This window comes from Podarcis cretensis (genome assembly GCF_951804945.1).
Source record: "Podarcis cretensis genome assembly, chromosome: 3".
Lineage (NCBI taxonomy): Eukaryota > Metazoa > Chordata > Lepidosauria > Squamata > Lacertidae > Podarcis > Podarcis cretensis.
The window spans coordinates 107,618,520-107,645,690 of record NC_137172.1 but is presented as its reverse complement, the minus strand read 5'-3'; the positions used below and the strand labels follow the sequence as shown (position 1 = coordinate 107,645,690).

Sequence of the window (27,171 nt, the reverse complement as noted above, 5' to 3'; positions counted from 1 at the left end):
TGAACATTGTGCATTTTTGAGATGATATTTACTGGAACCTTTCGCAGGCATCACAGGAAGTAGCAGTGAATGTGCTAGCATTAAGAACACATAGGGTTCTTGTTGGCCTGTTGCATTGTAGAAGTGGATGTTTGAATCAGTTTTCCATGTGTTAAGAATGCTTCTTCTTTAAGATTATGGACTGGGTGTGACCCGATGCCTGCATAGAAATGCCATACAAGCTGACAAAAGAGACTGCATAGTTTGCTTTCAGGATATGTTGAAGATGGACAGTTGCCCAGATAAACCATAGGTGTTTGGGGCCTTAATAAAGATCTTCCAAAGCTTGCACTCATTTCAGGTGTTACAGTTAGCATGGAGCATCTATGCCAGGAATACGGAACCTATGGCCTTTCAGATATGCCTCAGCTCCCATCTGCCCCAGAGTTGATGGGAGTTGCAATCCAACATCTGGAGAACCAAAGGTTCCCCATCACTGATCTGTGCAATAGTATCACTGGCTATCAATAACAAGGGCTGATATCAAGGTTTTCTTAAGCCATCCTGGCTCTTTTATTAAGACTCCAAACGAGCTGGAAAATTAGTAGAACCCGCATGCTGCAAACTTATGGTATTTTATAGTATCTTATTTGTTCGCAGATGTACAGCTGAGTAAAGGGGCGCAGAAGCAAACACAGCAGATAGTATCACCCCCAAACCTGCTTGTGCAATCTAGAATCCCCTTGGTAAACTTTCAGCAAGCTGCAAAATTGAAAAAGGGCAACCTGTGGTACCACTTAGTACTGGGTAAAAGGGAAAGGTAAAGGGACCCCTGACCATTAGGTCCAGTCGTGAGCGACTCTGGGGTTGCGGTGCTCTTCTTGCTTTATTGGCCAAGGGAACAGGAGTACAGCTTCCGGGTCATGTGGCCAGCACGACTAAGCCACTTCTGGCGAACCAGCGCAGCGCATGGAAACGCCGTTTACCTTCCCGCTGGAGCAGTACCTATTTATCTACTTGCACTTTGATGTGCTTTCGAACTGCTAGGTTGGCAGGAGCAGGGACTGAGCAACGGGAGCTCACCCCTTCGAGGGGATTCGAACCGCCGACCTTCTGATCCAAAAGTCCTAGGCTCTGTGGTTTAACCCACAGCGACACCCGCATCCCTTAGTACTGGGGGTGCTACCTAAATGCAGTATGAGACTCAGCTAATTAGACTCCTGCTTTTTCCCCCTGCACGGGTTTCAAGACTATTTCTAGCATAACACCTAGTACTTACACACATACAAACATTCATTACTTGCAAATATTTAAGAAGGTGATAATTCCAAAATGGAGCAAGACATTTGCTGAATTTAGGGAAAAAAAACCACACCTACCATGCTTACCTTTTGAAGAATGATCAGTAACAGGGTTTTTTTCTTTTCTTTTCCTAGATGGTGTTTAGGATACTTGGAATCGAGTCAATATTCATTTAAGTTCTTAGATCTTAGGCCAGTCACAGCAGAAACAAAGGTGCTGGTGGTTGCTGGGAGAGAAGGTGGAATGGGGCCATTTTCTGCTACAGAAAACAACAGCTCCATTCTCAAAAATAATATTCTGTCTAGGTCTCCTGGACTGTTTTGCCAGGTGAAGAATGCCTGGAAGATTAGGCTGGGGAAGGGGGCCTTATGTGAAAAGCAAAGAACAAGGTATTTTTTAAAATACATTTGGAATTTAAACCTCCTCCCTTTCCAATCACCTTAAATGGAAAAAGTATCAAGGTTGTTCAGCTGGGAAATCAACTCATTTCCCAACACCCTAGTTCTAAGCCTATTATACTTAGAAGCAAATCCCATTATTTCAACACTTATTCCCATATACATCATTACGAATGGAAAACGCACATATAAAAGAACTAAGTCTATCTGCCCCTAGAACTAAAACTTCTCCAAATTACAGTTATTCAGAAGTCAATGGCATCCTGGCATAAATGACTAAAAAAAAAGGTATATTGTAGGGGGTTGGTAATCTTCCCTCCTAAAATGCAGACATAATCTCAGAGGGTATGGTTGGGGACTGCATGCCAGCAGCGGTGCCCCAAATAATAATAATAATAATTTATTATTTATACCCCGCCCATCTGGCTGGGCCTCCCCAGCCACTCTGGGCGGCTTCCAAAAGAGTATTAAAATACTATGATACATCAAACATTAAAAGCATCCCTAAACATCCCTAAATATGCCATACCCTCCCATCTGAGACATGCAAGTTTCTGGTACCAATGGGAGGCCTATTTTTTGGAGCAGGCCATTGCAGGGTATTAATGCCCTGGTCAGGTTTTCCTATTATCGCTGGTGCTTTTTTTCTGCCCTTTTTACAATACTGTACTGTGGTTTTGATTCATGGTACTGCACCAAACCCCACCCCAGAATCGGTTGCAATAAAGAGTAGGCTAAAAATACCTTCCAGGTGGCACTGTGGTCTAAACCACTGAGCCTTGGGCTTGCCGATCAAAAGGTCAGCAGTTCAAATCCCTGCGACGGGGTGAGCTCCCATTGCTCGGTCCCTGCTCCTGCCAAACTACCAGTTTGAAAGCACGCCAAAAAGTGCAAGTAGATAAATAGGTACCACTGTGGTGGGAAGGTAAACGGTGTTTCTGTGCGCTGCTCTGGTGTCGGTGTTCTGTTGCGCCAGAAGTGGCTTAGTCATGCTGGCCACATTACCTGGAAAAACTGTCTGTGGAGCAGACAAATAACGGCTCCCTCCACCGGTAAAGTGAAATGAGCACCGCAACCAGAGTTGTTTGCGACTGGACTTAACCGTATATCATATGCACTCATATGAGCCTGCTATAAGCCTCATGTAATACACCATTTCAACAGCAAGTTTTCCAGTTGTTCTTAGCTCTCCATTGCATATCTATGGGTTGTCTAGGCCCCACCATATAATCACAGCCCTCCTTCTGCTCATAGTACTAGTGCCAGCCTCAATGTTTGAAGATGGTGGCATCTTGTCACGCCACCCTCAAACCACGCTGCAGCAGAAGCTGCCCAAACAGTTGCAGAAGCAACTGTACGTACGGTCTATTGGTAACTGCTTCTTTAAATGGCTTGAAGAGTTCCCTTAAAAAAAGCTTTGGAGCGTGATTCTTCTTTTTTCTTTTTTTTACATTTGTGCGTAACGAGTGACCTCTTACAACTGTCACTCAAAGGAGTAGAGATACTCCTTCAAGAAGCATAACACTGGATTTAATGTGTATACCCAAGCACAGGACAGACTGCCTTCAAACATCTTTGTGCAATCCTAGGATGCAAGTAGCAGGTATAACTCTATTGAGAATCCAGCATATATGGATACTTGCTGCACAATACTAAACATCCTTCTTCAAAAACAAATCCCATAGAGTTCAGTGGCCTTTGTAGCAGAATCCTCTGCATACTCCTGAGTAGACGTGCCATAGGACTGCATAGCAAAGGTCCCTGAACTGTGGGATTTATTTTTGAAAGCTATTGTGCTGTTAGTAATACCAATATTGTGCGTAGCAGTAAACCCCGTTGTTAAATGGGACTTACTCCAAGAAAGCATGCCTAAGATTGCAGCCACCTCCCTTCTTAAGTGTGCTAAAGACAATACAATCCTGTACACGCATCCTCAAACATAAGTCCCACTAAGCTTATTAAGGCTGGCTCTCATAGAAGGTGGTCTAGGGTTTCAGACAGGGCAAATGTCGTCTTTCCAATTTAGCCTTTATGGGCATTACAAACATGCTCAGAAGTAGCATCCCAAGCATTCCTTCGTTGGAAAGAGGCTTGCAGGCTCTTGTAAGTTTTCTAACCTTTGGTTTGTTTCTTAAATACAGTGGTACCTCGGGTTACATACGCTTCAGGTTACAGACTCCGCTAACCCAGAAATAGTGCTTCAGGTTAAGAACTTTGCTTCAGGTTAAGAACAGAAATCGGGCTCCAGCGGCGCGACGGCAGCAGGAGGCCCCATTAGCTAAAGTGGTGCTTCAGGTTAAGAACAGTTTCAGGTTAAGAACGGACCTCCGGAACGAATTAAGTACTTAACCCGAGGTACCACTGTACTGCTCCTCTTTTATTCTGGCACTTTGTGCTCTCTCCCTCTTACCTGCTATCCTCACAAACGCAGATTAAGCATTTCAAAGCTTTTAATTTAAATAAGGAAACACAACAATGATGCACACAGATAACTTTGCTATGTGTTTCTTTAAGATATACCTTTATTTATGTACAACAAAAGGAGGCACATTTAGGTAATTAAACTCAATCCTAAATACTGTGAAAAACGACTCTGCATGGCAGAGAATCTATATGAAAATTTATGGTGGGTGTTAATTCAAGACAAGTTTAGACTGATGGTGAGGGTGGGTGTTCTGTATCTGTGCATATGTATATAAAATTTGGGTAATGTTCTTGTATAGTAGTGCAAACTTAGATGGCAGCTTATTAGTCCAATGACTCAGAACCCACTCCAGCCAATGTACACTTCAATCTGAGATACGTTTACTTCTAAGAAACAAGATCAGAATCACTGTGTTTGGCCTGTAGTTTGTAAAAGCATTAAATTGCCAAGTGGGCTACAGCAGCTTAGGTCACAATTCGCCATTAATGCGAGTACACTAGCATTAATCAATTACAGGTGGGAATCGGGTCGTTTATGAATTGTACTTCATGCATAATCATTTGTGTGTCACTGCCAACTCTTGTGATTTGCTCTGAGATTCTAGTTTGTGATTCTATGTGATGCCCCATTCATATTTTGTTAGTATAAATCACTCAAAATAACTCAAAGGACATAAAATCGATGTACGTGAATCCGTGCAAAACACTGTATTATATTATAGTGTTCCATGGATATAAGTGAAGCTTTCTTAACACACGCCTGCGCTAAGGAGAACAGTCTCAGCTAAGAAGTGTAGGAATGCAACGTCATGGCTTACTGATTCTGGAAGAACCACGTACTCACTTCAGGCGTGCAAACGTAACAAACAGAAAGTCAGTCGTGGATTAGGACTTGGTAAGCATGTGCAAAGCAGTAATTTTCACCTGTGCCATACACTAAACCTAAAAGGTTTGACTAAATGTGATCTGTGAAGTGCTGCTAGCCAAAGAAGCATACCTGAAGTAAGAGGTCCTAGTGGAGATGGTGGAGGAGTGCAATAACTGCTTTGCAAAGTCAGACAACATCAAAGATGCAATCCATTGTTACGCATACATCAATTTTGACTGAAATATGCTATCAGCTGCATCCGGGATACTGTTCCTAGAGATGTCTAGAGAACCAGTCAGTGTACAATGGTGCTATTACATCATGCCACACTGTTTTCAGCTAGGTATCCTTACCAAAGCAGAAAAGTACTCATTGACTCGAGCAATTCACAGATGATTTCTCTGTCTTATATTCTTGGAATTCCTTTTTGGAGCACAAAAATGAAGCTGCCACATATTTCAAATACAGTACCATGCACAGCTAATTTGGATATGAAGCACTGAACTATCAGAAAACACCTACGAAAGCAGACAACTTTCCGTTTTGTTTGCAGAACAGCAAAAATCTCCCTTCAGCCCAAAATATACAAAAACCTCCACCTCTAATTATTTTCTTTAAATATTAATTTATTCTGATATTTTCTCTTAAAAAAACAAACAGTCTGCATTGATTGTGATAAATCCCAGACAGAGATGCAAAATAACTTGGGCTCCACCTGTTACAATGATAACAGAAGCAAGAAACTGTAAATTCTGAAAGACTATCTATTGACACTATTTTGATACAGTGTTTCTCCTTGACCTTTATTTTAATAGCCCCACCATCACTTCACTGATATCCCATAGTTTCCTTGCAACCAAATCATCCATGGCATTGGGCAACAGTTGTTCCTCCTTGCAGTTTCCAAAATATTTCCCAGATACACCCTCTACTTCGGGGGAGGAGGCCAGATAAATTGAAGTCTGGGCTCCTTCCAGAGGGGTTTTGAAGAAAGCCCAAGATACCAAATTGAAGAGGGGCTTGGCTAGCAAAGGGATATGTATATGTCTGCCTAGATTTGTTCTGACAATACCGGGATGCAGCACATTGACCGTGACCCCTGTGTTCTCTAAGCGACGGGCTAATTCCCTAGTGAACAGTATGTTGGCCAGTTTACTCCGACTATAAGCAAAGCTTTTATTGTAATTTAGCTCACTGTTCAAGTCATCAAAGTTGATCTCGCCGTATTTGTAAAGCTTGGAGGAAACCACCACAATCCTGCTGGGCGCAGAGCTTTTCAGAAGTCCAAGGAGGAGGTTTGTGAGCAAGAAGTGCCCCAAGTGGTTGACGCCAAACTGCATCTCAAAGCCGTCCTCGGTCTTCATATAGGGACACTGGAATATCCCTGCGTTGTTGATCAGGACATCCAGCCTAGACTCTTCCTTTACACAACAGAGGGGAAAAGTAGTCAGACATACTAATGCAATAATATTAAAATTATTCATTTTTTTAAAAAATAAAGATTAAAAAGTTTGATCCCTTAAAAGTGAAGCCCTTTACAGTTGACCACTTCCAATGCTAGCAGTACCTTTATTGATTTGGCCACACACCATTTTGATTTTCCGCTCACTCCAACCTGAACCTTTTGACCTTTTTTTCCTGTCAATGTTTTTTCTCTTAGGGTTATTTGTTGGGATGCGACATACAGTGGTACCTCAGGTTAAGTACTTAATTCGTTCCGGAGGTCCGTTCTTAACCTGAAACTGTTCTTAACCTGAAGCACCACTTTAGCTAATGGGGCCTCCTGCTGCTGCTGTGCCGCCGGAGCACGATTTCTGTTCTCATCCTGAAGCAAAGTTCTTAACCTAAGGTACTATTTCTGGGTTAGCGGAGTCTGTAACCTGAAGCCTATGTAACCTGAAGCGTATGTAACCCGAGGTACCACTGTACTAGCGGTGGGTAGGCCCACGCTCTTTTCTCCCACTTTCTGCCACTCCTTTGTCTCTTCCCCCTCTCTCAGCCACCTCCTTTTATCTTTTATGAAAGGTAGCCCAAAGGCTGCTTGAAATTAGGCTGAGGGCAGCATGTGAGCCTAAGGCTACTAGTTGACCACCCTCAATGTAGAGTTGGACCGTTACTGGGTTCAAATCTCCTCTGTCATTAAACTCTCCCTAGGTGACTTTCTATGTTTCAATCATTCTCTCAGCTTAGCCGATGTCACAGGTTTGTGATACAAAAGAGGGACATTTTGCCCCTCTCTGATAATCTTTGGGGAAAGTGAGGGGAGGGGGGGGGGAGAAAAAATGCAATCAAAAACACTTCACAAGCAGCATGGCCTAACACATACAAGTTCCGCAACTCATCTCACTTTTAATAGCAATTAAATGTTATTGGAGAACACTCCAACTGCTGAAACACAAGTCATTTACAGTGCAAAGCTATTCATGTCTCCTCAGAACTAAGTCCTAATGAATTCAGTGGGGATTACTCCCAGGTAAGCAGGGACAGGACTGCAGTCTCGTTCACTAATAATATTTAGCTATACAGCTGCACTGTGCCAGGATTGTTAGGTCTGTTATTTCAAAATATCATATCTCCAAAAACATACAAGAGTGCAAGCTCTTAAACTGGCTCATTTGGTGTGACCAGACACTCTTCTCATATTTAATCTCATATTTAATTGATCACTTATTGACTACTGGGTGAAAGGAGACTTCCAGTGACTTTCCAAGGAATGCAAAACAAATACAGCTTATGGCTTTGTTGTTTCTGCTAAACTGTCACTGTTTTACTCTCTTTTGATGCTATTAATAGTTGCATGGCAAGATTTGACATTGGAAGGTCAAATATATTGCTGTATCTGTCCCCTTCAGATGTACTGGATTCTATTTTCCTATATAACATACTCTTCTCTCGCTTTTGTGATTTATTACTGACATGTCATTCTTCTTGGAAAAAGGATACTGTGTGTACTTCACAAAACAAGTTTGTATCTGATACAAGCAAGGCCAAAACCAGATCAACCAGCTCCTCTTCTCTATCCACCCTGCAGTTGTCTGTCTTTAAATCAATAGGATCAGGCTGTAACCGCCCTCATACTGGCTAGTCTGCATTTCAGATTCAGCAAAGATATATTCTCACTGTTAATGCTTATGGCGCAAAGAGGAAACCATTTTGTGCTGTGCCATTTGGGTAGACTGCTACATTAAACAGCAACAACTACAGATGAAGGGAGCTACCAATAAAATCTTAGGCATACATCGGACAGCTCAATTGGTAGAGCATGAGGCTCTTAATCTCAGGGTTGTGGATTTGAGCCCCAAGTTAGGCAAAAGGTCCCTGCACTGCAGGGGGTTGGGCTAGATGACCCTTGCGGTCCCTTCCGACTCGACAACTGTTTTGACTCTGTGGTCCCTTGAACTCTGGACCCCAAGACATGCATACTTAGAAGAAAGCCCCACTTATTTATTCTGAAATTCTATACCTCAGTCAGTTGGGATCAAAGGTGAAGGGTCTTTAGCAGCAGCCCAGCCAGATGGGTGGGAGATGATGATAATAATAATAATAATAATAATAATAATAATAATAATAATAATGGCAGCTCTTTAGCTGCAGCCCAGCCAGATGGGCAGGGTATAAATCATAATCATAGCTCTTTACCTGGAACCCAGCCAGATGGGCAGGGTATTATCATTAATAATAATAGTGGTAGCTCTTTAGGTGTGTCCCAGTCAGATGGGCAGGGTATATAATAATAGTAACAGTAACATTAATAATAATGGCAGCTCTTTAGCTGGAGCCCAGCCAGATGGGCATAGTATTATTAATAGTAATAATAATGATGATTGCTCTTTACCAGATGGGCCGGGTATGTATGTATAAATAAATGTTGTTGTTGTTGTTGGGTATGTATGTATAAATAAATGTTGTTGTTGTTGTTGTTGTTGGGTATGTATGTATAAATAAATGTTGTTGTTGTTGTTGTTGTTGTTATTACTATTATTAACAATAACAGCTCTTTAGCTGTGGCCCAGCCAAATGGGCAGGGTAATAATAATAATAATAATAATAATAATAATAATAATAATAATAATTGCTCTTTAGCTACAGCCCAGCCAGATGGGCAGGGTATTAATAATAATAATATTATTAATGATGATGATTGCTCTTTAGCTACAGCCCAGCCAGATGGGCCGGGTATGTATGTATAAATGATATTAACAATAATAATAATAATAATAGCAGCTCTTTAGCTGCAGCCCAGCCAGACGGGCCGGGTATGTATGTATAAATGATATTAACAATAATAATAATAATAGCAGCTCTTTAGCTACAGCCCAGCCAGATGAGCCGGGTATGTATGTATAAATGATATTAACAATAATAATAATAATAATAATAATAGCAGCTCTTTGGCTGCAGCCCAGCCAGATGGGCCGGGTATGTATGTATAAATGATATTAACAATAATAATAATAATAATAGCAGCTCTTTAGCTACAGCCCAGCCAGATGGGCCGGGTATGTATGTATAAATGATATTAACAATAATAATAATAATAATAATAGCAGCTCTTTGGCTGCAGCCCAGCCAGACGGGCTTGTCTCTTTACCTGCAGCACCTGCTGGCAGAAGCGGCGCACGGAGCCCAGCGAGGCCAAGTCCAGGTGGCGCACCACCAGCTCCCCCCGGCCGCCGCTGCCTCCTCCTCCTCCTCTTTCCCTCGAGCTCAGGCCCATCTCGGCGCGCAGCTCCCGGGCCGCCTCCTCGGCGCGCGCCAGGTCCCGGCAGGCCAGGATGACCCTCGCGCGGCGCCGCAGCAGCTCGGCCGCCGCCGCCCGGCCCAGGCCGCTGTTGGCGCCCGTGATGATCACCGTCTTGCCCTCCATCCAGCACAAGGCAGCGGCGGCGGCGGCGGCGGCCGTAGCGCTGCCCTTCCCCGCGGCCGCCGCCGGCCAGAGGCGCCGGGCGAGGAGCAGCAGCCCTCCGCCCACAGCCGCCGCCACAACCACCGCGGCGGCAGTGGCGGCCATCGCCCTCGGAGCCCCGCCCCAGAGCGTGAGGGCGGAAGGGCCCAGCGAGGCGCAACCCCGGAGCGGCGCGGCCCAATGAGCGCAGGCGCCTCAGCGTCGCAAGGCATCCTGGGAGGTGTAGTTCTCAAGCGCTCTGGAACTTGCAGCCTTTCTCAACCTGATGTTTTGGGGCCTACAACTCCCATCATCCCTGACCACTGGGCCTGTGAGCTAGGGATCATGGGAGTTGTAGGCCAAAAACATCTGGGGACCCAAGGTTGAGAAAGGCTGCAAGTTCCAGAGCGCTTGAGAACTACATCTCCAAGGATGCCTTGCGACGTTGAGGAGCCTTCGCAGCACATGGTGCGCTAGGAAGCCCGCGCGACGCATTTCTTTTTTTTGTCAAATTTATTTATTTGGTTATTCAGATTAAAGTTTTACAATCTCATATCCAACACGCACAATGCCAAACCTAGACAGCATCTTAAAAAGCAGAGACATCACCTTGCCAACAAAGGTCCGTATAGTTAAAGCCATGGTTTTCCCAGTAGTGATGTATGGAAGTGAGAGCTGGACCATAAATTGCCAAAGAATTGATGCTTTTGAATTATGGTGCTGGAGGAGACTCTTGAGAGTTCCATGGACTGCAAGAAGATCAATCCTATCCATTCTGAAGGAAATCAGCCCTGAGTGCTCACTGGAAGGACAGATCCTGAAGCTGAGGCTCCAATACTTTGGCCTCCTCATGAGAAGAGAAGATTCCCTGGAAAAGACCCTGATGTTGGGAAAGATGGAGGGCACAAGGAGAAGAGGACGACAGAGAACAAGATAGTTGGACAGTGTTCTTGAAGCTACCAGCATGAGTTTGACCAAACTGCGGGAGGCAGTGGAAGACAGGAGTGCCTTGCGTGCTCTGGTCCATGGGGTCACGGTCAGACACGACAAAAAGGACTAAACAACAATCCAACACGCAACATAAAAACAAGGTTCCAAAGAATCTCCTGGACTTCCCTCCTCCCCTTTGTGGGTCCCTATTGTTAGTCATTTCCTCCTGCATCTTTATAACAATCCAAATCTTTTACATCTCCATTATGTCCAAAATTCACCATCAACACAAGTGTTATTCCAATTCTACTAACGATTTTAGCTGTTTACAATGGTTTTTAAGATAAATTATAAAGTTTCCCCATTCCTTACTAAAATTTTGGTCTTCCTGATTTCTGATTCATTTTGGCCATTTAGGTGTAATCCATCAACTTGATCTGCCATTCTACTCTAGAAGGGGCTTTATCTTCTTTACCACAGCTGCATGAATATTATTAGCCCAGAGGTGGAAATAAGTCTTTCTGCGCCATGTGGGGAAGCCTCAGCTTAGATTTCCATAAACCAACAACTAAAAAAAGGGGTGTACCTCTATGGTTGCAGTTGCTTACAGATGGATATACCTGTCCTGTGAGGTAAATAACCGAATCTAGTTATTGCCATCCCTACCAAAAAGTGAGAAATTTAAACTAAGAAAATGTTTGTTTTTTATTTTATTTTTTTAAAACCAAGTGTGAACCTCCATACTGATCTGTAAGATGGTGGGAGAAATGAGCATTTTAGCAAAGCTTTACATTACTGTTCATCAGCTGCTTTCTTTTAAACTGTAAAAAATAAGCAGACTTAAGTGTTTCAAAAATACCCATTTATTGCCATAGGAGAAAATTTAAGTGCGTGGTAAAATAAATGGCAGCACCCCACTTATAGAACTCTCTTCCAGGGGATCAGAAGTCTTGAAGAGCAAATTAAGGATTTTTTTGTTTGTTTGGGCAATTTTGGTTTTGAAAGACATATTTTTAGAATTGTTTATGATGGACACTTTGTTTATGTATAATATACAATAATTGCGTAGTTTTAACAATTTGGTTCTGCTTTGTGTTTTACACAGCTTTATGTTGTACAGCACAACTGGACGCCTTCAGCTGTCCCAGTTGCAACAAAACATGTCTCTCCTGTATTGGTCTCTACAGCCACAGCAGGTGCTATGACCTTCCAAAAGTTTTACTTCCCCTCGAAAAGCACACTCTTCCATTGTCTCCTGAGGCAGATGGATGCCAACAATACTGTTAGCTGCCCTGGGCTCCTTGTAGAAGAAGGGTGTGGTTACAAACCTAATGAATCCATTTTAAACCAAGAGTGATATGAAAATAGGAATCTGTGTTGTTGAGGGTCACAAGTCACATGCTCTGCCTTTCGATATCTAGCTATTTTTATTTTTATGCAATAGAATAGGGTTTTCCAGATATTTATTTCCCTCTTACAGCACTGCACTAAAAAGTAGCATTAGCAACACTGTATTTTATATTTGTTATGCAAGCCACTTAGGTTTGTGTTAAGCAGAGAATAAATATTTTACATTAAAAACAAATATATACAAAGCAGCAATGCCAGCAAGAATGTTGACTGCGTTCCAAAGGCGAAAAGATTCTCAACTTGCAAATGAAACCAATGATGAACAAGGCGGGACAACTGATTGCTGTTGGACTTTGACCCAGCCAGCATGTCCAATGATATTATTAGTGATGGGAGTTGCAGACCAACTCTTGTGAGAGTCACAGGTTCTCCACCTGCTGCAATAGACTTTAAAAGGGTTAGATTTACAAGGCCTTTCTTTAGATGCAAGATAGGAATGTCTGCTCCCCACAGGAAATAATGAGAAAAGATGAGAGCTTCATGCTCTTTCTAACGGCATTTTGTGTGTGTCTATTTTGCAAATGCAAATGCAGTTCAGTGTTATTATCCCTATGTTGCATGTGGTGTTGCGGCTGAGAGAGAGTGTACCACGAGAGGCCTGCCTTGTAGCTTCCTGTTATCCCCACACTGCAAGGTGGGGAAGGATCCATTGGTCACGCTGCAGCTTCTGGTTAGAGGCTGATAAAAGCTAACCATAATGTAAAGGTAAAGGGACCCCTGACCATTAGGTCCAGTTGCGGATGACTCTGGAGTTGCAGCGCTCATCTCATCTCACTTTACTTGCCGAGGGAGCCGGCGTACAGCTTCTGGGTCATGTGGCCAGCATGACTAAGCCGCTTCTGGCGAACCAGAGCAGCGCACGGAAACACCATTTACCTTCCCGCCGGAGTGGTACCTATTTATCTACTTGCACTTTTGACGTGCTTTCAAACTGCTAGGTTGGCAGGAGCAGGGACTGAGCAACAGGAGCTCACCCCGTCGCGGGGATTCAAACCACCGACCTGATCAGCAAACACGAGGCTCTGTGGTTTAACCCAACCATAATGTAGTATGGAGTTATTATGGCATGTCCCAGAGCCGTATCAAGGCGATCTTGCACCCCTGGCAGAACCATCCACATTGCACGCCCTAGCCACGGACATATTAGCTCTTTTTCCACCTCTCCTCCAACCCCAACCCCCTCCACCCATTCAATTCCTCACGCACTTCACCTTGTAATGAATTCTTTCACAGAAAATCCAGTATTTTATTTATTTATATATTATAGCCAATTTTGCACCCCACCCCTTGCCTGCACCCCTGGCGGGGGGTCTTCCTCACCACCCCCTAGCTATGGCCCTAGCATGTCCAATCCAAGGTCTGGTTTCTTTTTTTATAAGAAAGATGTCATCTGGGTGCTCCGTTTATCATAAATGCCATCCTGGGTGGTACTCCCCAACTATTATCTCTTAGCACGGTCAAAATTGGTGCTTGAGGAATTCTGTTCTCAACAAGGCAATATAGTAAATAGCCAGTCAAACAGATCTAACTCCACTAGTGTTAAATAATGATTCATGGGTAGACGCATAATGGGAAAATAGGTACATAATGTTGAAAGGTGCACTCTTCTTTCTTGTGTATCAGTATTAGGTTTCATAGGCTTCTATCACTGTCACACTGTGCACTTGGAATTGAGTCCCATAGAACTTTGTTTCTGACCAAGCTGCGTGATACTAGAGAATAAAATTGTAGTGCTTTCTGTTTTGGGAGCTGGAAGGTGCACTGGGACCTTAATACAAATGCCTGAATACACTTTGAGCACAGACGTCTGCCTTATGTCCTTAAAAGAGGGCACAGATAGGGAAATAATTAAACCAAGGGCAAAAGTAATGGTTATTCTCATTCCAGGGAGCAATCTGAAGAATAAGTTTGCCATACAACCCCATTTGAATGAAATTTGGCAATCTAATTGCAGTGGTTATGCAAGATACATTTAAAGTGTTTAGAAATATTAGCCTAGAAATACCGTATCTATGCAGGGATGTAATGATTCCTGCATTCTTTCAACATTGCAACTTAAAACAATATATTGCTTACTTCTACAGGACAACCGTTCATGAATACGCCTTTAAAAGATGCTTGAATAAATAGAAAAATGCTGATTAAGTCTCTAAAAGCCACTTTTATTAAACCAGACAAGTAGTTTAAAAAAGAAAAGGGTACGTGTGTATCCCTATAAATCACAAGACATTTACTAATAGGTTTATACCACTTTCACAAAGCACAAACCATGTGAAGCATGAGGTAGAAGGCAGGGCCCGGTCTACTGACTGCCATTAACAGTTATATATACTGTCACTTTGGTGTTTGTGGTAGCAGGTGTCTGTGTGCATGATAATGCAGCACAGCTCAAGTTCTAGACAATGCACTGGGTATATATTCAGAATTACTAAATGAAAGGAGTGCTATTTCATCCCATTCCAATCAATGGAAACTATTGATTGCATTTTGATTGCATTCTACTGACTTGGATCCTGCAGTCTTAGCTGGTGTGCACACAGGGCCACAGACTGTCTAATAAAGCAGTAATACATACAAAATCCCATATTTCCATAGCTTGTGTGCAAAGTGTGCACTAGGCACTGGTTATTTGTCAAGACACAGCAACGAATGCATGGTCTGCTACGTTCACGGTTCTGTAGAGCAGAGGGAATGATTTAAGTATTATAGTGCTAATATTTCCCAATAGCCAAAGAGCCCAAGGTAGAAAGGTCGACTGTTTAGGAGTGTATATGCAAGTATTTCAACTTTTCCCAAAATATATATTTATAGTAAAAATATATATCTCCTCTAAAAATAGATCAGGAAACTGGAGGTCACACTTAAATATAAACCTTGATAAAAGTCCAAGAATGGAAATTTCAGACTCAACAGCACATTCAAGGCTAGGCTGAAAAAGCAACTTAATTTTTGGCAGGGCTTTCTTTCAGCTTGGACTTGTGGTACTTCTGCCCAATGCCATATGGCACGTGCGCAGCAATCGTACCCAGCTGCCGCGCTCCCTCTATGTGAAACATCTGATCATCAAAGAAAATATGAGGTCTGATTTTTGCCAGGACTGGTCCCTTAGGTGCCCCTGCGAGGAAGAGGGCTTCATCAATCTGCACGCCCCAGCTGCGGAGAGTCTTCAGCACTCGGGCCCCAGAACTGGCAGCGCTTCTGGCAGTCACCAGATAGGTTCTGATTGGCGAATCTAGCCGTTCGTTCTTCGCGTAGAACTTCTTCTGGAGTCGTCCAAGGTCTTCCAGGAAACCTTTCAAAGGACCCTAAAGGCACAAAATATCAGAAACACATTTACCATATGGAGACTGGTGATTCAGAAGAGAACTATGAGGGTTATAAAAAGCGTAAAGGACGAAAAAAAGTTTTAGCTAGAGAAAAGGTGCACAGGACATTGCTTTAGGCTAAGTTTGATCACTGTACCATATATTATTATTATTATTATTATTATTATTATTATTATTATTAGTATACCGCCCTATACCCGCAGGTCTCCAGGCGTACAAGATAAAATCACAATATAAAAACACAAAATATATAATGAAAATGAAAACGAAAACAACCCAATACCCCCCCTCAACTTTTTAAAAGGGCACTGGATGTCAATCATCTAGTGCAGCATTGACCAAACCAAGGTTTCCCAAACTTGGGTCTCCAGCTGTTTGTGGACTAAAACTCGCATCATCCCTAGCTAGCAGGACCACTGGTCAGGGATGATAGAAATTGTAGTCCAAAAACAGCTGGAGACTGAAGTTTGGGAAACCCTGGACCTGAGGTCAAGAAGCAGTAGGTTTAAACTACCAGCTGCAGTTTCCATTAAACGTAAGAGAATGTTGGCTTCCATCCTTGTCTTTCTTTTGGAGACTAAACATTTGGATGGTTCTACCAGGGTACCCAGGATGCAGGTGGCGCTGTGGGTTAAACCACTGAGCCTAGGACTTGCCGAGCAGAAGGTCGGCGGTTCGAATCCCTGCGACAGGGTGAGCTCCCGTTGCTCGGTCCCTGCTCCTGCCAACCTAGAAGTTCGAAAGCACGTCAAAGTGCAAGTAGATAAATAGGTACCACTCCGGCAGGAAAGTAAACAGCGTTTCCATGCACTGCTCTGGTTCGCCAGAAGCGGCTTAGTCATGCTGGCCACATGACCCGGAAGCTGTACGCTGGCTCCCTTGGCCAATAAAGCGAGATGAGCGCTGCAACCCCAGAGTCGGTCACGACTGGACCTAATAGTCAGGGGTCCCTTTACCTTACCAGGGTACCCAACCTTATCAGGACAGGACGTTAAAGATTTATTGTTATTCTTTTAAAACAGAATCTGTTTCCGATCTAAGATTCTTCCACAGACCTTTCCAACGCTTGTTAAGGCTTCCAATAACTTAGGGGGTAAAATTATAGCAAACGTTGACCACCATACCTGTGCCAGAGGCTTGTTCTCATTTAGTTGCTCATGCTCAAAGAACCTATCCAGGCCATGTTCTTTCACAATTATTTCAGACTCGTCAGAAAACAGAACGGCGTCTCCATCAAAGGCTACTCGGAGTTGCTTGTCATCGTAAGGGACGTTTTTATTCCCAGTGAACAATGTGGCTGCAGCAATTCCTGCGGAAATATTTCAGAAGTCGTTAGGTCTGTATCTGTATTTCGTGTAAGTTAAAGGCTATTATTATAAGAGTATTATAAAGGATCACACCTTGGTGGTAAACATAGGGGCTCATGTTGTAGTAAACATTTTCTGGCTAAACCACTGCCTTTCTAGAGTAACTAAGGCTGCAGTCCTAAACACACTAGGAAACAACCCCTACTGAATGCAAAAATGCATCCGATTATGCTGCAAGGCTGCAATCACCGTCTGCACAATTGCTTAGGAGCAAGTCCCAGGCTGGACACAAATTCAGACTGCATTCATTTTTATGTCAACTGAGTTTGCTCACTAGGAGGCCATACTTTCATCATTTATAATTAGGACTCCTATGTAACTGAAAAACTTCCATTTTCTTAAACCCAATGGCATTGGCCCGATGAAATGGACCATCTTACTATTTTGTTTCTTCATTTCTACAGACGTCTGTAGAATACTTTGGATGACAGCTCAGAAGCACATTCTTGTACTGATATACTTGAAATCTGTACTAAGTGTAAGGCAACTGCATTCTACCACGCTGCACATCCTTGGGCTCAAAATTCAGGATGTTCCCGCTGGTCCAAAAAGGCTGGTGACCCTTGGGCTAGTGTATGATTGAAGCAAGGAAAGAACTTGTCCACACCTTCTTCTATGGCTTCTTGAACTTTTTCAGAGTCAGCAGAAAGGTACAGATTCGTAAGGTATGCTTTTAGGTACCCGATGGGAGACTTCCCTCCAGTCATGCAGAACCTTTCAATTAGCAGGCCTGGAATGGATAAGAATTTTTTTTTTTAAAGAATCATTTGATGCACAAGACACACAGGTTTTCTTGCAATACGATCACGTGGGCAGCTGTGTTCTCCATGTAGGGAGCTGTTTTAAATGGGAGAGGTGAGAGATGCTTCCAATCCAATGTTAATTTCTCTGGTCTCTACATGAGAATCTGAAAGAGATCTGCCACACCATCATACAGGAGAGCAGCATCAGTTATGGACTTGGCCTCCTGGAATTTGGTTGCAACCTGCTACATACAGTTACTTACAATTTAATAATTATACAGGACAAGTAGTTGATTTGGTCTCAGCCACAGAGGACATTTGAATACATTTGGCTTCTCCCCAAACAATCAATTTGGGAACAGACTGCTACATCATTATGGTGGTCAGGCAGGGATTGTGGTACCCTACCTGGCAACAACTCCTACCACCATGTTCCTTAGCCTGATCTATTCCACCATCCCCTAAACTTTGGATTAGTGAAAGTCACACGTAAGTGAAAATCAGATGCTGCACACAAAATCCTCAGAAAGGCCAGTCAAAATCCAATTACCTGGTCACCCCAGCGCAGGGACTGGCCCCAGCAATCATAGCCAATAGACAGGGTTGGTGGGACTTGTATTCCACAACATCTGGAAGGGGCCACAGGTCCCCCAACCCAGCCCTAGCTAGTTCGTCCCAACTCTAATGTGCAGTCCTTCCTTTGCAGGTTTCAGCTGCATCGCTCCCCAAATCCAGCCCATTTTTCAAGGCCAAGGGTGGGGACACAGCAGATGCGACAAGATGGGAAAGCACCAAATCATCTTTGAGAGGAGATGTGGAGCGAGGGTGAAACCATGTTGCTTTTTAGCCAGGTTGCCAGATGTCCAACAACATTAATCTGTGGGACATTTGGAGCCAGTTATGATAGCTTCTTATATCTGGGAAGTAAATCTTGACAGGCATAACTCAAGTAATTCTTTCAGATATATCTTTAATCTAGGGCTACCCTAGCCTCTGTTGGGTTCCAGAAATCCCACCGGATTCTGCACAGAGGTGCAGGAGGAAAGCCAGCCTTCTCTTGAGTTGTGCTGAGGAGGCACAACAGTGAGACACATGGCAGAGTGATGGGGAAGTAGCAGCAGCCCAGCCAGATGGGCAGGAACTCAGACCTCCAGACTCACCATAATGGTTAATGCTGTTGATAAGTCTCACCCCGACTTGAGCGTGGTTATTAGTCATAAGCACAATATCAAACAGTTCTTCATCGTCTGGATACAGCTCACGGAGTCGGGCGTTCACCAGCTCAACGGCCTGTGGATGGGCAAACATAGAGGAGTTCATGCGTTGGCTCAATTTTAGCTGTTTTCATCAGATCTTCTGACCAGGACATGTGGGAAGCCGTCTAGAAAAAGAATGCACTTGCCAGCTGAACTCCCATAATGTGCTCTATTAATAAGTGGGCCTGCTAAATTTTGGTGCAAAAGGAACAAACCAAAACCCCACCTTCTAACAGTTATGGAAGAAAGTGTGCTTTACAGTTTTCAATTTGGGCACCTACGATTATGGATTGATTGTTAGGTTAGCTGTATATACCCAAGGCTGTTCAGCTTGGCATCAATTTTTTTCAGGGTGGGTGGGGAGAAGAGAAAGAGCAGAATGTAGTAGACACCACTGCATACAAAAATGAAAGCAATGAAGAAAACGGAAGTGTTTACACACTGCAGAAAATGCTGCCAGTCTTGCTTTCAAAAGAGTTAGGAATGATGATGATGATGATGATAATTTATTACTTATACCCCCATGCATCGGGCTGGGTTTTTCCAGCCATTCTGGGTGGCTTCCAATAGAATAATAATAATAAAGCGATAAAACAGTAAATCTTAAAAAGCTTCCCTATACAGGGCTGCCTTCAGATGTCTTCTAAAGGTTACCTAGTTACCCATCTCCTTGACATCTGATGGGAGGGCATTCCACAGGGTGGGTGCCACTACCAAGAAGGTTCCCTATAACCTCACTCCTTGCAGTGAGGGAACCACCAGAAGGCCCTTGGAGCTGGACCTCAGTGTCCAGGCTGAACGATGGGGGTGGAGATGCTCCTTCAGGTATACTGGGCCGAGGTCATTTAGGGCTTTAAAGGTCAGAACCAACACTTTGAATGGTGCTCAGAAATGTACTGTGGGTCTTTCAGGTGTTATATGGTCTTGGCAGCCGCTCCCAGTCACCCGTCTATCTGCCGCATTCTGGATTAGTTGTAGTTTCCAGGTCACCTTCAAAGGTAGCCCCACGTAGAGCGCATTGAAGTAGACCAAGTGGAAGATAGCCAGAGCATGCAGCACTCTGGCGAGACAGTCTGAGGGCAGGTAGGGTCTCAGAATATAGGAAGTTGCCTGATAATGGTGTGACACCATCTGTCTACACGGGCCACGCAGCAGCTCTTAGGTGTTTCAGATGGGAGACATTTCCAGCTCTGCTGAGAGAGGCTGGAGACAGACGTTGGATACATGCAGAGCCGATGCTCTAGCAGAGCTCAAAATCTTCCATGTTGCTTTTGCCCATTGTGCGCTAAGCTACTTTAAAAACACAGATCTTTATCCCAGTCTCAACAGAATGAACTATTGTAAACTGGATCATCTCTACTTTTCACTTGGTCTCGCTTAGGATTATGAGGCACAATGGGAATCAATTGTCTCCCTCAAGTTTCACTCTCGGTTTTTGGTGCGCTCATTTAGCACTCCCAGCCCCTCAGTAAAAAGTGGCCTGGAACCCCCAAACATCATTTGTGTGTGTGTGTTTTCAAGGAACCACCACCAGAGAGAAAGCAGGAGGCCATCTTTTCTATTTGCTCTAACTCTGAAAGTCTCTGTGTTTATCTGGCAGCAGGATTATGTAACATGCAGCCGGATTACTGCTTTTGGGCAGAGGAAGGGAAAGGAGAGGAAAACCGGGTGGCGGGGAGGGAGAATTGCAGCTCTGGGATGCAGAGAATGATAATATATATATATATAGCCCCTACGGAACTGGACTGCTTGAGACGAAGCTGGTTTACCTTCACCAAGGCAAAAGCTGGGCCAGGCTTCAGGGTGACGTTCTCGTTCGCCTGTTGATACTCCACATACTTTTCCACGCCTTGCTCTTCGTAGATTTTCCTCTCTTCCACCATATCAAAGAGAGCCCGGGAGGAAACAGCGATGGTGATGGCGTTTTGGGGTTTCGGCTGCAGGGGTGTGGGAGGGAAAATAATAATGATGACGGTAACATTATTGAGGAGACAGCCTTATGGGGGAAGAGTGTGTGTGTGCCATGGATGCAGCTAGGATTTATGCTAGGAGGGGGGCAGGCTTTAAGTGGGGAGGCAGAACCTCCGTTAGTTATTTTTATGTATTTACTTGATTTAGGGGGGCAGCTGTTCCCTGCCCCCCCCCCCCCCCCGGCTCTCTGTGAGAGAGATGGGGAGATCTGGAAGGGTACGAGTGCGCGGGGAGGGGGGGTGCATGAGAAAGAGAGATGGAGGCCAGTCTGAATTGTTTTACAGAGAAAACCAGCGAGGGGCGTGTAACCACTTGGGGCGAGGAGCAGCGGTACAAGGAAGAAAGGGACAGCCATTCAGGCCTTAGGGGAAGGAAGGACTCGCTTGCGCCATTACGCAGCCTCTCCTAGGAAGCAAGTTGATGCTGCCGTTACCCTTTGCACGCTTCCTTGGACCCCAGAGGGCGGGATCTCTTACTCCCGAGTAAAACAACCAACAACAAACCCCGTGGCCTTGCACTGCACTTTTTTTTTTTTCCCCAACTCACGGGCCGGGGTCTCTTAGTGGAGGCGAGGCTTTCGTAGGCAGCCTTGGCCGCTTCCCAGTCTTGCTCGGCGACGGCCACTTCCTCCTCGGAGAGAAGCTCCATTTTGCAGCCGCGCTGCTCTTCCTCTTTGTCCGGGTTGCAGCCGCTCATCCTCCGGCCTGGAGTCGCTGGCTGGGGCTCGACGGCGCGCAGCCGGCCGCGAAAGGGCACCCGCAAAGGGAGGGAAGCTTCGCAGAGCGCCAGGCACCCCTCGGATGACGCCCCGGCAACTGCTCCGGCTAGAGGGGGAAAGAAAGGGCATGCCCAGCCCTGCCTGGGGCCCCGTCGTTTCCCGTCTTCTCGGCACGCCCGTCCGCGCCTCTCTCCGCCACACCCTTTGCCCCCAGGCACAGGGCGGGGAAGCCGGGAGGAGGAAGCCGGGCTGCGCCTCGGAGCGCCGGTGCCTTTTCGCTCAGGCGAGAGGAGCAAGCGCCGTCGAACCGGTCGGGCGGCGATCGTGCGCGCAAAGAGGCGCGCCTTTCCTGGGTTGCAGTGGACGTTCAGGCGCGCTTAACTCCTCAGGGTTGTGTGCAGGGGGACTCGCATCCCACGACTAGGATCCGGCTGGAGATCACGCACACGCACAGTGACAATAATGATATAATAATAATTTATTGCTTATATGCCACCCATCTGACCGGCTTGCCCCAGCCACTCTGGGCTTCTCCCAACAAAAAATAAAGAAATAGTAAAAACACAATGCAACATCATACTACTAAAAATTTCCCTGTACACAGGGCTGCCTTTGGAAGCCTTTTAAAAATCACAAAATGACATCTGCTGGGAGGGCGGGACAATATTAGAATTGTAGGATTGTTGGGTTGGAAGGGGTCCCCAAGGGCCATCTAGCCCAACCCCATGAAATGCAAAAAACTCAGCTAAAGCATCCATGACAGATGGCCGTCCAACCTCTGATTTAAAACCTCCAAGGAAGGAGAGCCCGCCACTTCCGGAGGAAGACCATTCCACTGCCGAACAGCTCTTAACTGTCATAAAGTTTTTTCTGACTTTTCGTTGGAATCTCCTTTCTTGTCACTCACAGTCATTCATTCATTTATTCATTCATCCCCTGCCTTTTGGCCTGGCCAGGGTTCACTACACCCACCCACATTCCAAACTAAGCGTCCCCACAGCAAAACCTTGCCGAATTCAAGTCCTCCTGCCATGCACATAATCATCTGTCATAATTATGGGATTTTTGCTAATGATCAATAAAGACTGTTATCTGATTCGTGAATTTGACTGTTAGTACTCACAGAAGAAACCTTTGACTGGACCTAAGAATTGATCCATGCTTTTACATGTATGCTGTGTACACGTCATGAAATGTGAAGTCGTGACAAATCTTTGTAGAAACTGCATTTGTCAGTAAGCTCTGAATGGTTGTAGCTCCTTTGCACAAGCCTACAGTATGTTTACAACGGTATGTCATCATCATTTTGTTCTTTATATGCTTCCATTAAAAACTTTCCTGAACAGGGCTGCCTCCATATGTCTTCTAAAAGTCAAATAGTTGTTTATCTGTTTGACATCTGATGAGAGGGCATTCCACAGGGATGGTGCCACTACTGAGAAGGCCCTCTGCCTGGTTCCCTGTAGTGTCACCTCTCACAGTGAGGGAACCACCATTAGGCCCTCAGAGCTGGACCTCAGTGTCCAAGCTGGACAATGGAAGTGGAGACTTCCTACACTTCTAAGAAATTAACTTTGGTGAGCACCAGTGTATAAGTGGCAAAATCTCTTTCCTTGTAAATTATGAAGTTGCATTTTGAGCTTCCAAAAAATCACACCCATGTTTTAGTTTCAATGCTGACACTTCCATGCTGAGCATAACCAGAGAAATGTCATGATATATGCTGCAGTCGTGTGCAGACTTACTATACGGTAGGTCCCATTGAATTCAGTGGGACTTAAAGGTAAAGGTGTAAAGGGACCCCTGACCATTAGGTCCAGTCGTGGCCAACTCTGGGGTTGCGGCGCTCATCTCGCTTTATTGGCCGAGGGAGCCAGCGTACAGCTTCTGGGTCATGTGGCCAGCATGACTAAGTCGCTTCTGGCGAACCAGAGCAGCGCACGGAAACGCCATTTACCTTCCTGCCGGAGTGGTACCTATTTATCTACTTGCACTGGTGTGCTTTCAAACTGCTAGGTTGGCAGGAGCAGGGACAGAGCAACGGGAGCTCACCCCGTGGTGGGGATTCAAACCGCTGACCTTCTGATCGGCAAGCCCTAGGCTCTGTGGTTTAACCCACAGTACCACCCGTGTCCCTTTTCAGGGGGACTTACTTCTAAGCAAATGTGCTTAGGGATTGCACTGTAGGTTTTTGAAAAGTGTGTTGCACTCAGGATTGGCTTTAATACTTTCTATTCATTTTATTCTCTGTTGATAGTCTTAGCACATCATCTTTTTCAAACTGAGGCAGGATTTCTGCAAGATTAGTACCACCATCTGTGGTGGAAAATTAAGATTTATTTTTTATGTTGGCCTTTCAAACCTTTTCAGACTAATTCATGAGCAGGAGAGGGGCATTTCCTGAGTGTTTTTAACGTGATGTATTCTCTCCAATCCAGCTACCTTCTCTGATTGCAAGAGTGGTTCATTTCCCCTCATTATTCTCAGTCTTAATGCAGTTAGTGATTTCAGGCTGGCCACAATAACTGATTTGATAAATCAATCCACCGTTTTAGTTGTATGCAGCCTTTTATTCACTACACAGGCCTTTCCAGATAATTAGTGCAATGAGGCCACAGTTGTTGTTGATTTATTGCAGACAGTCTACACGCCCTCCCTACATATTTGATACAGGGATATAATGTTCCTGAACATTTGAACCACGGTGTTTGGTCACTAGCAAACTTTAGTTTCCATGTAGGTGTGATGTGGCACCCCCATGGCTGCAGTGGGCCGTATCGGGCATCCCTGTTGCTGTGATGGGCCTCACAGCCTCCTCCCAGCATGTGACATCACACATGTGTGCTGTGTGCGTGTTGTCACATGTGCAATGGGTCCCCCCAAAGTTGGGCGGAAGCCGGATGTGGGATGTGAAACACAAGAGCAGTCAAGTACAACATCCCTAGAGTGGATATAAGGGGGGATGTCTGGACCAGCTAGTCGGAACTTCCTGTTTCTCATAGGCTGGGACAGACTTCCTCTGCATGTGACTAGAGGTGGGCATGACCTCACCTGCCCAGGTAATGAAAGAACAGGACTGGTCAGCCATCTCTCTCTCTCTCTCTCTGACCACATTTGTCGAAGAAGCAACATCTGCTTAGCCTAAGATGCTTCCAGCCAAGAGAGGACAAAGGGACTATCTCCTTATGGAATAGTTTCCAGGTATATTACTTTTATAACTTAAGTCTGCCTTCTGGGATCCATTTGTGAACAGAATGTGAGTGAGTAAACTCATTTGATACTTTTATGGAAGACTGTGTCATGTCTATCTTTTTATGAGGGACTAAAGGGGAAATTATCAGTGAAACGTATAGAGGCTTTAAGCCTGAACAAACGCATCCGCTGTGCAAATTTAAAAAGGGGAATGTTACTCTGCTAAATTGTAGAACTTGTTAACACAAGTTGGAAAGGATATAATCAAACAATGTATCCTTTCCTGCATCCCTGAACATTCCCACACTGGAGCCTACGATTCAAAGAAACAAAACAGCTTAGGGCTAGTGAGCACAACAACTCATCCTAGTAGATCTTGCCCCAATGCGGCATCTGTGAGAACTGAAGGTCCCCACCTTGCAGCTCCCTCAGCCGCCTCTTACCCTGGGTCCATCCCAAGCAATCTGAGACTTTGGCAAAGCGTCTGTCTGGTTCCTCCCTCTTCATACCTCTTCTGGTTCTGGGAGAACAGTGGGGAGTGGAGCTGGATGCCAACATTATCCTATTGGAAGGAAGGAGGGAAAGAAGGAATTTGACTATCCCTTTTGCCCTGTAAAGACCCCTGGATGGTTAAGTCCAGTCAAAGCTGACTATGGGGTTGTGGCCTCATCTCGCTTCAGACTGAGAGAGCTGGCGTTTGCCAACAGACAGCTTTCTGGGTCCTGTGGCCAGCATGAGTAAACACTGATGGAAATGAGAGCACATGGAAACACCGTTTACCTTCCCGCCTCTATATCTACTTGCACTGGCATGCTTTCAAACTGCTAGATTGGCAGAAGCTGGGACAGAGCAACGAAAGCTGACTCCGTCATGGGGATTCGAACCACCGACCTTCTGATTGGCAAGCCCAAGAGGCTCAGTGGTTTAAACCACAATGCCACCCGTATCCTGTAACAACCCTACTTAGCATCTGATCAGAGAAGGAGTGCGTGCAAATTATCTTTACCCAGTGGTTTGAAACTTGAAATTCACTACTGCTATGTCACCCTTTCTCCTATTTGAGCAATATGGCTGAGTCTGAGGTGTGGCCAGGTAGCTCAATTCCTCTGTTATCACATTTGCCTGTAGCTGCCATGATGACTCCATGGTAGATTCTATAGGTTGTGGTGGCATTTGAGTTCTTCCTCTCCTCCAATTTACTATATATATATATATATATATATATATAGGCTTCCAGTTTTGTTCCTGCCAGATGAGATGAGGAAGCGAGAAATAGATAGTTGTCATTTTAGTTTAACCATTACTATTTTTACTCCTAGTGTATCCTCTCAACATTTAATAATTCTCACTTCAGTGATTTCAAGCACTTACAGTGTGAACTGCATGGTCCAACTTTTCATTGACGCTGAATTATCCGCATACCTAAACATCCTTTAAGAAATTAGCACACACAGATGTGACATTCACTATCCAACATAAACATATATAATTTTAAGTAAGTGACATCAGCCAAATAAAATGGTTATGATTGAGTGCGGGTGATTATTTGTTTTGAAGAGTAAATAGATGACAGAATAAAACCATTACTGGGGGAGGCCAGGATTATATCTGCACTTTATAAAATAGAGGGGGAGGAAGTTATGTTAATAAATATAAAAACATGTGTGCATATTTCAGTGCTTTACACAGTGTATAAAACCAGGGGACACTTTTTGCTCAGTACAAAAAATGTGAATTTATTACAGTTCTAAATGCATTTAATCCATGCTGAAATTCTTTCATAATGTGTGGGACATTAATATTCTGAAGGTCAGTTACTACTCACAGACCACTTAATATAGATTAGTTTCCTCATGTCACACTTTGAACAATTCTTTTAGATAACCATTTGCCGACTCTCTTTGGGAATACACAATTCCTTCCAAGTGTGGAGTTTGGCAGCGTTGTCTCTCTCTCTCTAACTTAAATTTCTTAGGTCTATGCAGGTGTGTAGCCTAGCACTCTGGTAAATGTTGAGTCCTAATTTGCAAAAGGCTGCTGTGCAAGTACAACCCTAGGCATAGTGACTTGGAAGCAAGCCTTGTTGCGTTCCCTGGGATTTACTCCTGCATAATTACAAGAGCAGAAGCTGGGTCCTACTGGACGGAACCATCAATCAATCCATCTAGATCAGGGATGGGGGATCTGCGGTCCTCCAGATGGTATTGGACTACAACTCCTATCATCCCTTACCACTGGCCATGCTGCCAGGGGGCTGATGAGAGCTGGAGCTCAACAACATCTGAAGGGTCCATTCTTCATCTGGGTACCATCCTGTTTTTTTACAGTTGTCAAGAAGATGCCTGTGGAAAGATCACAAGCAAGCCTTGAAGGCAACAGCCCTCTCCCACTATTCCTGGCAG

The 27,171-nt window shown here is 44.5% G+C and overlaps 2 protein-coding genes across 2 annotated transcripts; both read right to left on the bottom strand.

Moving 5' to 3' along the window:
* Positions 1–4,183: 4,183 nt before the first annotated feature.
* Positions 4,184–9,996, bottom strand: LOC307212567 (retinol dehydrogenase 14-like). The gene is made up of 2 exons (XM_079970056.1): positions 9,563–9,996; positions 4,184–6,392 (listed from the first exon to the last, which is right to left on the bottom strand). Exons 1-2 carry the CDS (start codon positions 9,980–9,982, stop codon positions 5,775–5,777), a joined length of 1,038 nt encoding a protein of 345 aa, XP_079826182.1. The 5' UTR covers positions 9,983–9,996; the 3' UTR covers positions 4,184–5,774.
* A 4,341-nt stretch (positions 9,997–14,337) lies between these two features.
* LOC307212583 (cytosolic 5'-nucleotidase 1B-like) lies at positions 14,338–21,942 on the bottom strand. The gene is made up of 6 exons (XM_079970092.1): positions 21,406–21,942; positions 20,658–20,825; positions 18,793–18,922; positions 17,497–17,619; positions 16,647–16,831; positions 14,338–15,501 (listed from the first exon to the last, which is right to left on the bottom strand). The coding sequence occupies exons 1-6, from the start codon at positions 21,553–21,555 to the stop codon at positions 15,139–15,141; spliced, it is 1,119 nt and encodes a 372-aa protein (XP_079826218.1). The 5' UTR covers positions 21,556–21,942; the 3' UTR covers positions 14,338–15,138.
* Positions 21,943–27,171: the final 5,229 nt, after the last annotated feature.

Excerpts from the sequence above, each read along its gene's own strand:
- LOC307212583 (XM_079970092.1), bottom strand. The coding sequence starts at position 21,555 with ATGAGCGGCTGCAACCCGGACAAAGAGGAAGAGCAGCGCGGCTGCAAA. Across the intron at positions 18,923-20,657 it reads CAGCTTTTGCCTTGGTGAAG|GCCGTTGAGCTGGTGAACGC; the intron begins GTAAACCAGCTT and ends GCCCATCCACAG. Across the intron at positions 16,832-17,496 it reads TCAAGAAGCCATAGAAGAAG|GAATTGCTGCAGCCACATTG; the intron begins GTGTGGACAAGT and ends ATATTTCCGCAG.
- LOC307212567 (XM_079970056.1), bottom strand. The coding sequence starts at position 9,982 with ATGGCCGCCACTGCCGCCGCGGTGGTTGTGGCGGCGGCTGTGGGCGGA. Across the intron at positions 6,393-9,562 it reads TCTGCCAGCAGGTGCTGCAG|GAAGAGTCTAGGCTGGATGT; the intron begins GTAAAGAGACAA and ends TGTTGTGTAAAG.